Source organism: Manis javanica, chromosome 4 (assembly GCF_040802235.1).
Source record: "Manis javanica isolate MJ-LG chromosome 4, MJ_LKY, whole genome shotgun sequence".
NCBI classification, from domain to species: domain Eukaryota; kingdom Metazoa; phylum Chordata; class Mammalia; order Pholidota; family Manidae; genus Manis; species Manis javanica.
The window spans coordinates 140,180,225-140,198,612 of NC_133159.1; the positions used below are offsets into that span (position 1 = coordinate 140,180,225).

Below are 18,388 nucleotides of genomic sequence, written 5' to 3' on the forward strand. Positions count from 1 at the left end.
TTCCTCATTGCAAAAAAAATGGATCTTAACACAGTTTTTCAGAGCTCATACTGAGATTACCCGCAGCTAACCAGTAACTGTATCATGTTTTTACACATCATTATTTTACACATATTCATCTTCTATTTCACTTACAATGTGTGTAAGAACTGCATTCCATGCCAGGCCTGAAATGTTCCAAAGCTCAGTTCTGTAATTAGATTGCAACCAAGATTTCTACAAAAAAGAAGATACAAGAAAAAGAAGAAGAAAATTATTTCAGAAACTTTATCCTTTGGCAGGGATTCTAATCTGTATATGATGAAACATAACCTCAATACTTCCTCGTACACTAAAGAAATCTCACTATGGAAGACATTTGTGTTTTAAAATTTGTATGAAAAAAAGATTGTATATCAAGTATACTTGTTTTATAAAAAAGAGAAAGATGGATTAGTAATTGACATCTTCTTGGTTTTTTCCTGGTTATCAGTGGTATTATTACAGAAAACATGAATAAAATAAATAAAATATATTTGTATGAAAGATTTATACTTTCATGTTTATACATGTATTGCTAGATACAAAGGAATAAGTGCTTAGAACACACTCGTCTAAGTGATCCTTAATTCTCTAGAAAAGGTTTCCATTACTGCACTTTGACATTCTGGGCTGGGTAATCCTTGTTGTGGGCGCTGTTCTGGGCACTGTAGGCTGTTGAGCAGCATCTCCGCCCTCTGCCCACCAGATGCCAGCAGCATAGCTACAGTTCTGACAAGCAAAATGTGTCCAGACATGGCCTAGTGTCGCCTGGGCACAAAATCACCCTACTTGAAAACCCCTGCTCTAGAATGAGTCACTCTGATCCAGATGATAATTCTTACACCAGGGTTTCCTAGACACAAAAAGGATGTGGTCACATAATTTCAGTAGCTCTCCATTTAAAATATTTCAATACTTCAAAATGAATGAGAAAGAGGTTTACAATTAAGTGTATAAAAATTCCAAACATAATAAAATTGTATTTGTAACTTACATAAACTGCAGAAAAGGTAGTGATTCAAATGTACGTCTTTCAATAGATTGTATTTTATTGCAGGATAAATCCCTAGGAAAAGGAAAAGGAAAAGGAAAAATATTGTCTCAGCTATCAGATATCTAATTAGCAGAGTAACTAGTGGAGGTTAGAATAATCACATTGAATAAGTAGCTCTTATCTAAACTCTACACCTTAGAAATTATTACGTGAACCTTCCAGAGCCCCTATCCCTGCCCTCACCCAAGTCTCACTTTCATTATCTTTACAAATAAAATATACAACCATAGATCTTGAGAGATTGTTGAGATAATCCTTCCTGAGAGCAGAAGGACTGATTAGATCAACTTTTGTGGTCCCATCAAATTCCATAGTAGGAGCTCAAAGTTTTTATCTCCATATATAATTTCCAATATTGAAAGGAATATTCTCACATGAACAAACCTTTCTGGTTTTATTCTTCCTGGGCCTTTTCAACACCAGAAAAAATAAAAGATGTATTTCACATAATTTGAAAGGAAGTTACTCCTCTAATTAACAATTACTTTAAACTAGTTCATAATTATACTTTCTATTATTTTAACAGAAGCTCCCTTTGGTTTCCATTGCTTTAATATTCCATGAATTTAACTGCTTCATTTGCACAGTGGTGGGACAACAAAAAACAACAACATGGTATTGGATTTTTATTTTAAATCACTCACTCTTGACTATTACAGGTGACTCTTATTTCCATTGGTTCAGGCTTAATCCCTCACTTTTCACCTAGATGCGTATTAACTCTTCTGAAGGGTATGCCTGCCTCTGGTTCATTCCTTTCTAATCGGTCCTGCACAAAGTCACCACATTAACTCTCCATGAGTGGTTCTCAAACACCAGCATCGCCTGGGAATTTATTGAAGGTGTAAGTTCTCAGCCCTACTCGGGACCAACTGAATCAGTAACTGTGGGGTGGGTGCGTGTGCTGTGAGAAGTCCTCCAAGTGATCTTCCAGCAGGCTGAAGTTTGTACTGGAGTGCTGCCGAGATAGCATGACAGCTTGTTCCCCTCGGCTTGGCCTTCGAAGCCCCAGAAGGTCTCGCCCTAACACCCGATGTACTCTATAGGACAAGCTATTTTTCCCGTGTGCTGCCTTTCTGCCACTCTTCTTTTGCAAACTTATTCTTCCCAAGATGTCTGTCTGACGATACCCAAAAGCCCCTCAAGCTGCTGCCCTAACAGCGTTGCTCTTGTAACATCTTTTTTTCCACCTTGAAGTCTTTTTCCCCACTTTTGTGCTCCCTGAACAATTCATACCTCTCACTGCCCACATCCATTTCCTCCTTTTAATATAGTTATTTTTACACCCATTTCCTCTGAGCATAAACTCCCTTCTTACTTACCTGCACTGTCTACCATGTTTAAAACTGATGCATGGACATAAACTCAAATACTTATAAAATGAATGAAGAGCTGGGGAGTAGAAGAGAAGTGATCATTTAAAAAGAAATGGCTTTTCAAATAGCTCCCTCTTCTGCACCTCTGCAGCACTTTGTCATTCATTCAGTGCTTATGCACGGTGGTCTGAGCTGGTAAGTGCATTTCCCCTGACAGATCATGAGTTCCTAGAAGGGTAGGAACCCTGTCTTACCCATCTTTGTGCCTGTAATACGAGGCACAGTGGTTGTCATATTCTTTTTGGTTTTTTTATTGATTGGCATTTTTTAAAGTAATGAGAATACTTATGATAATGAAATACTTAGCTTACAAAATATTTTATAATAGAAGTAATGAAGGGCCTAATCCACTGAGGAGTTATTTCATTTGTGATTGGAAGGTTTGGAGCCCAGATGGCAGAGGTACCTAAGATCAATATAAAAGTGTCCCTTTTGGCTTGGAAGGTTTGAAAACTCAAGGGACTATTTTTATTGTCATGTAAGACCCTTTACATCCGATTCCCTTAAGCTTCTATTTTGCAAGGAGAATCTGTTAGCAAAAGAGCATCATTAATTAGCGTAACAAGGATGACATATACAGTTCTGCATGCTAAAGACAAAGAATAAACATTGAGCTTTTATAGGTACACAGTATCTGCTTACTTCTAAATAAAAAGTACTATGCAGGCATAGTACTTCCTTGACAATGAGACTGGTGCCAATTAGTTGGTAATTAGAGAAGTTAGGGCCATTTCTGATATGCTTATTTAGTGTCAATGTAAACATTTCCAACTCTACCAGTTAATCACCAATTCAAACATCTGTTTTTAATATTGGTACAATTCCTGCATTGAAATCCTAAACACCAGTCTCTTCTCTTGGTAGCTATGTTCTTGATAATGTTGTTTACATAATTCATCTACTGAAGTACTAAATATTTCAATGTTAATTTAGATTAAATTATAAAAATATTCTGGGTTAATGGCATTCAAGTTAATGTAAGTATTCTATATTTTCTTGTCTTTGAAGTGACAATATGAGGTTCACTTTAATTCCTCTCATCTCACTAAACCAACTTTTACAAATCTTTTCTGTGAAGGCCTGAAAGTAAATATTCTGGCTTTTCAGGCTACATGGAGTCTCTGTTGCATATTTTTCTTTCTTTCTTTTCTTTTTTCCTTTTATAACCCTTGAAAAATGTAGAAATCACTCTTAAGGGCTGTATAAAAATGGACCATGGGCTGGATTTGATCCATAGGGCATAAACTAAATGTTAATATAAACAGAGGGCATAGGAACACTTACATAACAAGGCTCCTATGGGTGTCTAATCGCTCAGACCTCATTACCACTTTTCCTCTGTAACTGAAGGGTTTTTCTATCTGTATCTCATCCACATGATCAAAAAATTGAAAACACATAGGAGGTATTTAATGCTAGAGAGTGGCTAGCGCCCACCCTACACAGACTTACAGAATTGTAAATTTTTATTGTTGGGAGAAATTATGGAACTTGTCTAATTTAACCCCTTATTTATGTTATAGATAATATAACTAAAAGCTCATAAATAAATGTGAGTAACTAACTTACAAATACTGGAGGGTTAGCAGGCCTTCAAATGAGTCCTTATGTAATTCGTTCAACTGATTGTCACTGAGAATTCTGAAAAATGGAAAGGTTACTTCTGAATCAAAATGCAAAATAATTACAATGATTTACTGTACAGGACTAATTTCTACATGTGGGGGAGACCTGGGTACTGATAATGGCACCACCTAAACAACCTAATTGTTAGTTAATTTAGGGATGGTGATCTCTGCTCTGTTTTCATTCACATATTTCCTGTCATGTCCTCCTCTGTGTCCCTGTCTCTTCATCACACACACACATACAACTATCCACTCCTCACACCAAAATGTGTATTTAATACCTACTCTCTCGATCCCCAGTTCTGATTCAGAACCCAACTGTGGGTGGCACCATCCTCAGCAGAACTGCCATTTCCTCCCGCTCTCTTTGCCTCAACCTTATTATGGGAGCCCCACACAGAACTATTTCAAGGCTGCAAGTGAAGATGGTCAAATTCCCCCCATTAAAAATATTGTTTTGGGGAACTAAAAAGTGCATTAAGATACACATAAGAAAAATGTCCCATTTAATACAGCAGCAGACTCACAGACTCTGAGAAGCGACTAGTGGTGACTAAAGGAAGGGTGTGGGGAAGGGTGAGTGCAGAGGGATGGAGAAGGGGATTGAGGGGCACTATGATTGGTACACATGGTATGTGTGGGGGTCACAGGGAAGACAGTGTAGCACACAGAAGACAAGTAGTGACTCTCTGGCATCTTACTACGCTGATGGACAGTGACTTCAATGGGGTATGGGGGGGGACTTGATAATATGAGTGAATGTAGTAAACAATGTTTTTCATGTGAAATCTTCATAAGAGTGTATACCATTGATACCTTAATAAAAAAAAGTTAAATGTCCATGTTAATAATTATGAAGCAAATACCCATGTAATGCCATTCTAGTCAAGAACACTGCCAGCATCCCAGAAGCCCTCAGTGTGCCCGTTTCCCATCACAAACTGCTGTCTGACCCACTAGAGGTAACCACTGTCCTGACTTTTTAACTCATATTCCTGCTTTTGGAATGTGGTCTTACCTTTGAGGTGCCAGCCATAAACAACATAGTGCAGTCTTGCCTCTTCCTGAACTTAGTATATAAATGGAATCATATTATATATGTATTATTTTTTACATTGCTTCTTTCATTCAACCTTACCTTGTAAATTCATTCTATCATCACATGCAGCTGAGGTTGGTTCGCTTTAATGCCTAGTGTTACATGCTCGGCTACATGTGCCTACTGAGTACTTGACAGTGGCTAGTGTGACTGAGAAGCTGAATTTTAATTTAATTAATTTTAACTATTTTAAAAATTAAATTAAAAGCTGATATTTGATGCAGTTATTGGAAAACATTTCAGTACTTTGCAGTAACTCAGGCATATGTTACTATCTTTCCAATTGTAAATTTTATGAAATCTAAAGAGAGATCAAGTAACTTCTGATAAAAATCTTGCAGCTAAACTGAGATTTTACAGAGTTAGTATGGAGAAAAGAATATAAATGCGTAAGTTTCATACCAATTGCAGGTAGAAATTATAATACTTTGGATATTTTAAAGACAGTATGAAAAAAATGTAGACTATCTTAACAATGTATATAATGATTACATGTTGAAATAATATTTTGGACATAAGGGTTAAATAAAATGCCTTCATATTAAATCTGTTTCTTTTTACTTTTATTTTTTAAGTGGCTACCAGAAAATTTAAGATTATTTATGTGCCTTGCATTATGTTTCTAAAGAATAATATTCCATTGTATAACTATGCTAGACTTTATTTATTCACTCTACTGCTGGTGGATATCAAGATTTTTCTAGCTTTTGTTACTACAAACAATGCTGCTTTAAACCTTCTTATACTTCTATTTTGATATGCATTTGCCTGAGTTTCTCTAGGGTCCACCAGGGGTCCAGAACTGTTCTCCCTAGAAGTTGTGCTATTTCAAGTTGGCAAATGGGAAAATGCCAAGTCTCTACTCCTCCAACCACCAGCAAAATCCCTAAGAATGATGGAAAAGACATGATTTAAAAATTCACAACCTTACCTCAAAGTGTGGGAGCAGCTCCACACATGCTTCTCTACCAGAAATGGCCTGGAATTACCCACAGGGTGACGAGCTGAAATGCTGCTGCAGGAGCAGGGGCAGCCCGTGGCCCCACATCCTTCCTCCTCGGGCCAGAGAGCAAAGGGTGTCTTCCTCCAGGTAGGGACATCGGTGTTCAACAGGCCAGGGGCCCAGAACCTGGGGGAAGGGTGGGCGCTCTGTCTAGCCACCAGAAGCCACCTCCCACCTCCTCTGACTTTCAGGGATTCCTTTAGGAATAATAAGCCCCAGCAGCTCAAGTCACCTCTGTCCGAGAGCCAGGAAACACAAGCAGGAGAATCTCAACTCAAAGATGAACTGCGCTCAGGAATGACCAAATAACAAAGATAGCCAGCTCCGTTACGGACAGAAAACAAAACCAAATGAGCAGATAGCCAATGAACCAGAGCGAAGAGAGGGAGCACGAGAGGACTTTAGAATGGCAGAACTGATATCCTGAGTCAGATAGTGCGTCCGTGAAAAAGAATCAACTCAGGATTACATGAATGAAAACTGTCATTATTAATAATAAAAACAACCCTCAATATATGCACCTTTGAAGAATGAATTAGAAAACAGAGATCCTGCCAATGATTTCTCCAGAATGCAGAATGAAGGGAACGGGAATAATCCACAGACAAGCCTGACACCTGAGTTTGCCCACGAATGTTCACGCCTTTGCTTCACCTAGTCCCACAGGAAAGACAACCTGCTGGGCAGGATGGTTCACATCCATTTCTTCACACCTGGTGAGCAGGAGAGTATACAGCCAGTGTCTCCCAGAGTGGAGGAAGGGAGTGATAAGAGATCCACCACAGAAGAAAGTCTTGAAGATTTCAAAAGCAAATGTCCCTTCCCTGGGAATCACCTTCCTGGGAGGTAATACTAACAGTTTTACATCCTTCAAGCACCTTGGAGATCTGAGAACATGCCATGTTGCTTTGTGAACTATTTCCACCAAGTTCTGCATATAAACATTCTCCTTTCCCTCACAGGGTCTGTTAGTCACATATTGCTATTAACTCCACCTCATAGATTAATTCCTTTCTCATAGCTTACAACAATTCAATTACTACCACCTGGAAACTCTGCATCTGAAAGCAAGGGCAATCTCTGCTATACAGTGGTTCACATTACACAGAATATAGTCACATACATTTAAAAAGATCCCAAGACAAAAAACTTTAATTCCCACAAAGAACTCCTGGAGCCCTGAGAATGCCTCAAAGACCCTGACCTCACCTGGGAATACACCACATTACAAGGAACAGCAGCGATGGCCAGAATGTGTGAAGGGGGAATGGTCACCAGGTGATTCTATGACTGTTCTCCCATCTCTGTCAGGTAATGGTTTCCTATTTCCATGGAAATGATCCAAAGAGGGAAAAAACAAATCCACATGTCCAACACTGTTTATCGTAACCCTTTTCATAACAATAGACAGTTGGAAAAAACTGTACTCCCCCCATTTCACATAACAAAACTGTGTGTGTACACTGTTGATGAAATGCAAAAAGGTCATAGGAAATGATGGCATATGAAAAAAATCAGGACAAATATGAAACTTGTATACTAATTCTAAGTTTAAAAGTTATAAATACTGACAAGGTTTCAATAGGGACAGAAAAGAGATGGAGGTGGAAACTCAGCTGTTGATGACAGTGTCTTCTCTGATTGGCTGATGCCCTTGTCAGACTGTTTGGTTCAGGAGAGAATATCACGGTAAGACAGGGAGTAACTAAAGAGTGTGTATTTTAAATTAATGGGATTTGTTTTGGTGAAGTTTTTGGATGACATAATTAAATTTTCTTTAAATGACCCTAATAAATTCAACCTTAAAGGAAAGTTTAGACTGAGAATGAGTGTCATCAAAAAATTACCCCAAAAAGGAGCTTCAGATAGCAACAACCTGGAATAAAACATATTGATCTGGAGAACTCCAAATATTTTTTGACTAAAGCAAAAAAATGTAGAACTATAGGGAATCAGAGTTAAAGGGGGATCTAAAATTTTCTTACACAATGAAAACATCAAAACCAGATATGAACTAACATTAGAGAAACATTCATGTTTAACTTCTGATCACACTTCCTTTCACTAAAGCAATCTTCTGAATTTTGCAATATTCATTCTTGACTCTACATTACTGGCAATTACCCTTCTCCCCACCTCTGTAACTTCTAGGAAATTGACAGGGCACAGAGTGGGGTTTTTTTCGGCTTACCTATACATACATGCCAACAGTAGGCCATTCTGGAATTGATTTACTCACCTTCCCCTGCTTGCTTTCTCTCCAAAGCACTTATCATTACTTGAAATTATACCTATCTATTATAGTTAATATATTTATTTTTATGTTACATATTTGTAAATCCCTTCAAAACTGGTATATTTGGTCTTTTTGTTCTTGGGCTTGTATCCCTGGTACATAAAACAGTTCCTGGCACATAGTAGATGCTCTGTAAATATTTGTTAAATGAATTCACAGTGACAGGTATTGATTTTCAGATATACTACCTTCAGTTAAAACAAATCATCCCTTTATCATCATGCGCATAAGTACAACTTTACAGGAAAAAGAAATGTCCTTCTTTTCATCTGCATTTTTGAGTCAATTTTTTGAGACAAGAACCTGAGAATTTCATAAGAGCTATGAACCCTTTTCCTAGAAAACTTCACTTTCTTGAAAATACGCAAAAGCGTGCATGCAATTTCCATTTGTTTATCATCCCTTTAGGGCACAGGTCTGTGAACAGAATGGCTTGGATGCAGGGTACAAACCTGAATGGGAAATCATGTCTGTCTCTATTTTCAAAAACCTCTAAATTGGCATTTCCTTCCATCATGAATGTAGGCAGCAAACCACAACAGAGTAGCAGTATAGCTCATCTGACCCCCAGTAGAAATCAGATATGTTCATGTCATGTCTTTGCTGCAGATATCTCAAAATTCCTTTATTCTCATCACTACCTTCACCTTATAATAAATGCTACTACATATAATAATTACCATTATATATTGTTATATATCACATATATCATATATATAATATATTATATATATAATATAATACCACTACATATTGTTATTTAATGTAAGAAAAGCAGATTTATTACTATCTCACTAGTAACTATTCTTTAAGAGTATTTCAATGTAATTGGTTTTCTTTGTTTTCATATGTATTTAAACCTATTACACATTTAAAAACATCTCCTCTTAGGTAGGCTTCTGTCGACGGCCAAATAGATTCACGGAAAATAAAAGGTTAAGAAATCCTGCCCTGGGGACCACTGACTCCAAGTTAGGAACCTCTGCCTTACCAAGTAGAAATCTCAAACTGACTTGGAAATCTTCTAACCTTACCGGACTCATGTTATATTGTATAAACTCTACAACACATGCGATTTAAAAATTAATGTTTAAGCTTCAGTTTATTTTTTGAAAATATGTAATCCATATTAACATGGCTCAAACTTCAAAAGGTATAATGTACACAATCCAAAACTACCCCTCAGCCTACCCTCACGCTTGACTCTCTACTCCCCAGTGGGAACTGCTGTTATTTATCTCTTGTATCAAGTTACTTTCATTTTTCTTAGAAGTCTGGGAAATAAAATCTCCATGTCATATTCTATCATGGGAAATATAAACTATATATAGTATTTAAGAAATTCATAAATTTAAAAAAACAACTGTCCGTTTCTAGCATTTTTTTCCTTACAAACAAGATACCAACTAAGGGGGTCTATTTTAGGGTGGTCATAATCCCTATTTTTAGATTACTGTGACTGTCATGTCTTTTAATATTAATTCACAGGTCATTTGACTTGTCCAAGTTGAACGAATGATTAATGATACAGTAGTCTTGAAAAATGCCAGTTAATTACTTTAAATATAAATATTTTTTCCAAAATCACTTGTGTCTAAACTGACTTTTCTACAAATCAATAAAAAAAAATTACAGACAACAAAAAAATGGGCAAAGAACAGACAATTCTGAGAATACAAATGTTTGGTAGGCATATAATGATATTTAAATTCCCAAGTAATCAGAAAAATTCAAATTCAGATGGGGCCCCTCTTATTCACCCATCACACACCAGCCAAAAAAAATACCCAGTGGCAGAGGGTGTAGGAAAACAAAGCTGTCATGGCTTGTTGATTAGAGTATAAACTGGCACAACTGTTTTGAGGGCAATTCAGATTTTCTACCTACACAGTCTTAATCCCAACAATTTCACTTCTAGATATCTGTTTTACAGAGATACTTGCTCATGTTGACAAAAATGCGAGTACAAGGATATTCATTGGAGCGATGCATGTGACAAGAAAACAACAGAATCTAAACATCCAGCAACACAGGAAGTATTAACTGTGATAAATCTGTACCATAAAATATTATGCAGGAGTTTAAATAAATAGGGTACCTTCCATGTAGTGGGAAGAAATCTAAATCGTATCAAAAAGTGAAAGCATTCAGTCATAGGATGTTATCCTTCATGTAGAAAAGGTAAGAAAATCACACAACAAACCTATTTTGCTATCTGTAAATACTTACATAGACAAATGCATGGAAGAACATCTGGAAGGATATATACTAAATTCAGAGTAGTGGTAACCTCAGGGGTGGGGGATTAGGGCACACGGAAGGTTTTCACTCTTCCTGTTATTTCATTTTTATATATCGAGAAAATAATCATGTGTTCCTTGCATACTGGAAAGTAAGTTTAAGTTGACTCTTAAAGGGAACCCACCAAATTTAATTTTCAAAATAAACATAGAACTGCAATCAATAGAGGTCGATTTGACATATGGAGAGGGAAATACCTTTTCTCAGAACTAATGACCTCAAAATTCTTGACCAAGAAACATGTTACAATGCAGTTAGTTTTTTGTGTTCATATTTGGAGAGAATATACTTACAGTTTCTCAACCCAAGTATATGACTTCCATGTATTTTCTTCAACATAAGAAATAGAGTTTCCTTGGAAATTTCTGTGAAGAAACACAGTCCATATCCTTAAATAGGTAGGAAAAGAATGAACAGAATAAGCAAAAGAATCATGGCAACCTTATCATGGCAACCAGGGGAATATTCAAATGCAGAAAATACCAGCTTTCTAGTGTCCACAGCCATCAGCTTCCCAGTTTGCACAGCTAATTAAGATATAACACGGGGCACAAACAATAGGGCATCTCCTCAGAAACTGAACTACTTATCTGTCCAACTTCTTGGGCAGATAATGCCCATTAACTACCTTGAAAGTCTTTTTTCCTAAAATCACCAAGGTATCTCAAATGACTCCTTCCAAAGAGAAAATGATAAACAACTAAACAGCAAAAATGGCAAAAATTTATCATCAACAATAAATATAAAGAAACACTATGATTTCTTTATATAGCAAATACTTGGCTCAGGGCCCGCTGTTGAGATCTCTCCAGTTGTTAGAAGGAGAAGGGCAATTAGAATTTAGAGGGACTAATATGGAAAGATCTCTCAGAGACAGTGCCTAGGGAAACGCACAAATCACCAAGCAAGGAGTAATGTACTATCTCCCTGGGGGGAAATGCAAAGGGAAGAGCCTGGAAGGGAGGACACACAGCAAAATGGTAACAGGAGCTATCTTATGGGCGGTAGGCAGGGTGGAGGGGGATTTCCACATTTTTTCCTATATACATCTGTTCCTTTTTTCTTTTTTTAAACACCGAGAATGTATCTATAAATTACCTGTGCTTAAAAGAAGCTGTTAAGTGAGAGAGAACCAAGATGGCAGTGTGAGTAGAGCAGCAGAAATCTCCTCCCAAAACCATACATATTTTTGAAAATACAACAAATACAATTCTTCCTAAAAGAGAGACCAGAAGACACAAGACAACAGCCAGACCACATCCACACCTGCGAGAACCCAGCACCTGGCGAAGAGGGTAAAATACAACCCGTGGCACGGCGGTACCCGAGGCCCCTCACTCCAGCTGCTGGCAGGAGGAGAGGAGTCAGAGCAGGGAGGGAGAGGGAGCCCAGGACTGCTAAACACCCAGCCCCAGCCATCCGCACCAGAGTGTAGACACAGTGCGTGCATGGGTTGCTGGAAACTAGGGAAACAGGAGTGAGAGGGTCCCTGCAGCCAGCACACCCGGAACAAAGAAAAGCGAGTGCTTTCTGAAAGTCTTAAAGGGACAGGGACCCCACAGCTGTACAGAAGTGCCCCAGGACACTTAGCCCAAGAGCTGGGAATCACAGGGAACTCTGGGCACCTGAACCCCCGCAGTGCACCGTGGAGGCCCCTCACCACAATAAACAGCCTCCTGCCTGTTCCCCCTCCAACGCAGCACTGCCACATTGGAGAAGCAGCCTGAGGCAGGTCACACCCACAGCAACTGCACTGCTAAACTCCATTAGCGGCCGGGCAAGATCAGAAGCCCCATCTGGACGCAGCTGCCCAGCACAAGCCGCTAGAGGCCGCTGTTCTCCTAGGAGAGGAAGGCCACAAACTGGAAAGAAGGGACTTTCTCTTACCCAACACATGCACCAGCTCCCCACAAATATATCTATCGCCATGAAAAGGCAGAAGAAATTGATACAGACCAAGATCACAGAGGCAAACCCTGAGGAGATAGACTTAACCAATATTCCTAAAAAGAATTAAAAATAAAGCTCATAACCATGATGATGGAGCTGCAGAGAAATATGCAAGAGCTAAGGGATGATGTCCAGAGGAGATAACAGAAATGAAACAATCTCTGGAAGGATTTATAAACAGAATGGATAAGATGCAAGAGGCCATTGACAAAATAGAAACCAGAGAACAGGAACGCATAGAAGCTGATGCAGAGAGAGATAAAAGGATCTCCAGGAAAGAAACAATATTAAAGAGAACTGTGTGACCAATCCAAAAGGAACAATATCCGCATTATAGGGGTACCAGAAGAAGAAGAAGAGAGAGAAAGGGATAGAAAGTGTATTTGAAGAAATAATTGCTGAAAACTTCCCAAAACTGAGGGAGGAAATAATCGATCAGACCATGGAAGTGTACAGAACTCCCAACAGAAAGGACCCAAGGAGGACAACACCAAGACACATAATAATTAAAATGGCAAAGATCAAGGACAAGGACGGAGTTTTAAAGGCAGCTAGAGAAAGGCAAAAGGTCACCTACAAAGGAAAACCCATCAGCCTATCATCAGACTTCTCAACAGAAACAATACAGGCCAGAAGAGAATGGCATGATATATTTAATGCAATGAAAGAGAAGGGGCTTGAACCAAGAATACTGCATCCACCATGACTATCATTTAAATATGAAGGAGGTATTAAACAATTCCCAGACAAGCAAAAGTTGAGGGAATTTGCCTCCCACAAACCACCTCTACAGGGTATTTTAGAGGGACTGCTCTAGGTGGGAGCACTCCTAAGACTAAATAGATGTCACCAGAGAAAATAAAATCACAGCAAAGAAAGCAGACTGACCAAATACTATCTAAAGGCAAAAAATAAAATCAACTACCCACAAAAGCAGTTAAAGGAAGCACAAAAGAGCACAGAATTAAACAACCAACACATAAAGAATAGAGGAGGAGGAATAAGAAGGGAGAAAAATAAAGAATGACCAGATAGTGTTTAAAATAGCTCAATAAGCGAGTTAAGTTAGACAGTAAGATACTAAAGAAGATAACCTTGAACCTTTGGCAACCACGAATCTAAAGCCTGCAATGGCAGTAAGTACATATCTTTCAATAATCACCCTAAATGTAAATGGACTGAATGCACCAATCAAAAGACACAGAATAAGAGAATGGATAAAAAAAAAGCAAGACCCATCTCTATGCTGCTTACAAGAGACTCACCTCAAACCCAAAGACTATAGGAACAAAGAAAGACTGAAGGAACAAAACAGCAGCAGAATCATAGAACCTAAGAATGGACTAACAGTTACCAAAGGGAAAGGGACTGGGGAGAAAGTGAGGGAAGGGAGGGATAAGGGTGGGGAAAAAGAAAGAGGGCACTACGATTAGCATGTATAATGGGGGGGGGGCATGGGGAGCGCTGTGCAACACAGAGAAGACAAGTAGTGATACAGCATCTTACTACGCTGATGGACAGTACTGTAATGGGGTTTGTGGGGGGGATTTGGTGAAGGGGGCCCCAGTAAACATAATATTCTTCATGTAATTGTAGATTAATGACAACAAAATAAATAAATTAAAAAAAAAGAAGCTGTTAAGTGCTTGACGTTTAGTTTCAACCACTAACTCTCTGGATGACTGAATCTTTCCCTTTAGCCTCTCTTCCATCAGCAACAAGTTCCCTATTTTTCAGGGCAGTCAGAAATAGCTCAGATACCTGTCTGCTCCTCTGCCTAGTGGAAATTTCCACCCAACCGGAAGCCTTCTGCGTGCCTTACACTCACCGATAAAAGGCACCTACACCTGAACTCGTCTCCTGCAAACGGGCTCTCCTTCCCAGCTGCTGTATTTCCCCCTGTTCTACCACCATCACTCTCCTCATCACCCAGGACAGAAACTTTAGAGTCAAATCTGATTTTTCTCTTTTCCTGCACATCCCACCCTCCAGCTCTAGTCGGTCACTTAGGAAGTCCTACTGACTCTTCCTTTGTGGTGCTCTCAGGATCTTCTTTCTATCCCAGCGCAACCATTCTGATTCAGCCCCTTTTCACTTCACTCCTAGGCTTTGCTAGTACATCCTGTTTGGTCTCCCTGAATCAAGCTCTCCTCTCTAGATCACGCTACATATGGAATCTAAAACAATCCCCTTGCTTTAATCATTTGTCTCTCTTGCTTGAAAACGTTCAATGGCTCTCCATCCTCATACTGCAACTTTCAAACCCCTATAGCTGAGAGTCAAGGTTTTTCAAAATCTTTCATTGCGTCCTAACCAGTTCCTTAAAGCCAGACTGGTCTATGAAATCCTGATCATTCCTGCAGCCATGCCTTGCCTACACTGAACATTTTCCCCCTATTTAACAAATTACAGCTACTCTTTAAGTCCCAGCTAAAATTGTCACTTATCCACTTGAGCTCCATATCCCAGTGATTACAGGTTCTGGTGAATTACAGTAGAGTCTGTATCTCTTTTAGTACTTAATTATCACCTCCCTTTTAATGCATGTTATTTCTTTCTACCTATCACTGTCATGCTCTGGAGACAATGTTTATACATCTGCAGCTCCCACAGTACTTAGCCCTGGGTTGTGCAAAAAATGGGTGCTATACATCAAAAGCCAGAGGAAAAAGTTTTGGACATAACTGAGGGAACAAATAACAACAGTTAACACTCATATATACACGAAGCACATATAGAAGGGCTTTACATGTATAAACTCATCTAAATCTCACAACAATCTTATGGGATGGTAACTACCATAATCCCCACTTTATAGATTAGGAAATAGAGTCACAAAGTTAATAAATGACAGACCTTGGTTCAAACCCAAGCAGTCTAGCTCCAGAATCTTTACTCTTAACTAGTGCAATGAGGATAGGAACATGTTACTATAAAGAAGATGGACTAAAAATGATAGGAAAATGGTAGAATAGAGGTTAAAGACTTAAATGACAGAACTAAAAAAAGCGGGTAATGAAAAAGAATAAGGGCAATTACAAGTAAAAGATTGGAGAAGGGAGAACAATATTAAGAAGGAAAAGGAAGACAAGGAATAGTTAACAAACAAAAGATAAAAACAGAAAATCAGTCAACACAGGGTATGGAAATGAGGGGCCAGGAAGTCCTTGAGGAAAATGCTGCCAGGTCAGGCAGGATGCAGGGAACAAATGAAGAGAGGCGGTTCTTACAAGATCGTGAAGGTGCCATTGTGAGCGTTGGGCTCTGGCACGGGCACACTCTGGAGCTTCTGCTCTGGGCTGAGACCAACGCACGCCAGCGTCTCATCTGTGCAGCTACAGAGCTCACATATGTTGTTTGTGGTGGTGTTCACCACTGAATTCTGAGTCAGTGATGGAAAACCCGTCTCAGAAGGCTCTGGCTGCCGAGGTACAGAAACGTCCAGGTCCCCAGGTGCAGCTGTGACCTGAGTCAGGTTTGGACGCTGACTGGGAACCTGCCCGGGATGTGGAAGTGTCCCCTGAGGGCGCGCTGGAGATGGAGCTGGGGCTTCCTCCTGGACTGGAGGCTCAGCCTCTTCAGGAGTGAAGGCAGGCTCAGCCAGGGCTGCCTGCAGGTATTTGTAGTTCTCATCCATCTCTGTGGGCTCTGGAGGCTGATTCTGGGAGTCCACCTGCGGAGAAAAAGATTCAGCCTCCTCAACTTTCTGTCCGTGATGAGTGGGGACACTTTTCTGGGAGAAAGCTTCAACTTCCACAGGGGCCTCTGGAGGCTGATGTGGGCCGCCCAGAAACTCTACAGGTAGCTTCTCCTTAGCATAGACAACATCCCTATTGGGATTTAAATAATCATCCTGCAATTGTTGTTTTAGATGTTTCTTTGCAAATGAGCCTGGAGTTCCAATAAGAACTTTGGTAAGCCGTCGATACTGAGCTAGATCTTCCTTCGAGTTTGGAAGTGAAACAATAAACCTTGTTGGTTTTGAACTATCACTACCTAGAGGTGGAACAAGTATTTCAAATGACTGGTGTTCAGCCTGATCTACATTTACAGTTTTAGTCTCAGTTTTGAGTCAAGGAGGCAGATCTAGGACCTGATTCTGGTCCCAACTTACCACCGGAACCACCTCTGGCGGACTTTGATGCTGGCCAGGCTTGTCCCAATGATCTGGTCCTGGGGGCAGCTCTCCAGCTGAACCTGTGTACCAGAAAGGAACCACAGGATGCATCAGTTGTTGACGTGGATGGGGAAATTCAAGAGGGACATTGGAGGGATCCAAAGACCAGGACTCGGTTGGCCCTGGGGGTCTGGGGGTCAGCTGCACAGGGTCCAGGGCCCAACCCGGAGGCTGAGCTGCCTGGACCAGCAGCCACAATGGTAGCAACACAAGAAGCCACGGGGCCCAGAAACGCAGCCAGGACATGGCAGCAAAGGCTCCAGGGCACAATGAGCCAGAGGACCAGAGCAGCTCCCTTAAGCCAGAGCAGAACCATTATGACAGCTCTCTGATGCTCACATATCCTGAGCAACTGCGTGCCCCTCCCCTGCCTAGTCCCTCCCTTCATTTATGACACATTAGGCTCAGGCTGAGATCAGCTCCACACCACCTGAGCAAGTCCTTTCTCAGAATCATGGAGTCTAAGTGTCCTCACCCCAAGCAAAGGCTACAGACACCTCCTTCCAGATCCCTCTTCCCACTGAGACAGGATTTGGGCTGCACATCTGGGTGGCCCTGGCTTCTGGCAGCCCAGGGATAGTGGGGGTTGGTTAAGAGAAAGGTAAGGGTGGAGGTGGTGCAGTTTCCCAGGAAGCCACTGGGTCTGGCATCATGGGAAATTCAGAAGTGCTCGTCCAGTCCTGGCAACTCTTCCTCTTCAAAGCTAAAATCTGAGACATTCTACTTTCAAGAAAAGTAGCTTTCCTGCAAAACAAACTCCTGTTAAGGTGGTGGAGAGGGAAATACACTTTACAGTCATTCTAAAATGTTGCCATTTTCTTAAACTCTCAGTATATCCATGTCTGATTATTAATTCACCACTCTATTACATGAGGACTACCACTGAATCAGTGATGACTCCAAAATTGCTATAGGAAGGGCCCTTGGGGGGTGAACAATCCATTCTGGGAAAGAGGGTCTGAAACCTCTTTCAGTGACTAGTGAATAGCCCTCTACATTGGTGTGGGAAACCCTCCCCATCCCACTGTGGCTCATCACAGCCACTAACCTACAAGAACACCACTGCTTCTCGGAGGTCTACCCTGTGAGCACACATGGAGAAGATACATAGGATGTTTAAGTCGCAATGGTTAAATGATTTTCTTGAAATAATGTAACCAGCACCCTGTTGCTTCCTTCACAGCCCTTTTTTATAATCTATAGTATTTCAGTTTTTGTTTGTTGTCTCATACAACCTCTAGCATGTGAATGCCAAGACAGAAGGGGCTTCATCTTATTCCTGGTGTCTAGCACATAGTAATGGCTTTTAAGTGGGGTTGATTCCCAACTGGCCTCATGTAGAAATGAATCTACAATCAAGTTTCTGAAATCTTTAGCGTCAATACTGAGTCCCTTTCTCACAAGAAGCTAGACTTCTTAAAGCCCAAACTTGGATAAGTTTGAAATATCCTTGACTGTTTTTTCAAAAATTGAATTTAGAATA

General features: G+C 40.0%; 1 protein-coding gene across 6 annotated transcripts in view; it reads right to left on the reverse strand.

Moving 5' to 3' along the window:
* The window catches only part of LOC108407723 (leucine-rich repeat-containing protein 37A-like), a 58,073-nt gene that overhangs the window by 17,991 nt on the left and 21,694 nt on the right, over nucleotides 1–18,388 (reverse strand). For 5 of the 6 annotated variants that reach the window (XM_073235159.1, XM_073235162.1, XM_073235161.1 and 2 more), the window contains exons 2-7: nucleotides 16,843–16,925; nucleotides 15,959–16,401; nucleotides 11,072–11,143; nucleotides 4,021–4,092; nucleotides 1,016–1,087; nucleotides 136–216 (exon numbers count right to left, since the gene is read on the reverse strand). In XM_073235159.1, the coding sequence (XP_073091260.1) occupies nucleotides 136–216; nucleotides 1,016–1,087; nucleotides 4,021–4,092; nucleotides 11,072–11,143; nucleotides 15,959–16,365 (704 nt within the window). In that variant the 5' untranslated portion in view covers nucleotides 16,366–16,401; nucleotides 16,843–16,925. The remainder of the gene's footprint in view (nucleotides 1–135; nucleotides 217–1,015; nucleotides 1,088–4,020; nucleotides 4,093–11,071; nucleotides 11,144–15,958; nucleotides 16,402–16,842; nucleotides 16,926–18,388) is intronic. The other variant, XM_073235163.1, reaches the window with a different exon arrangement.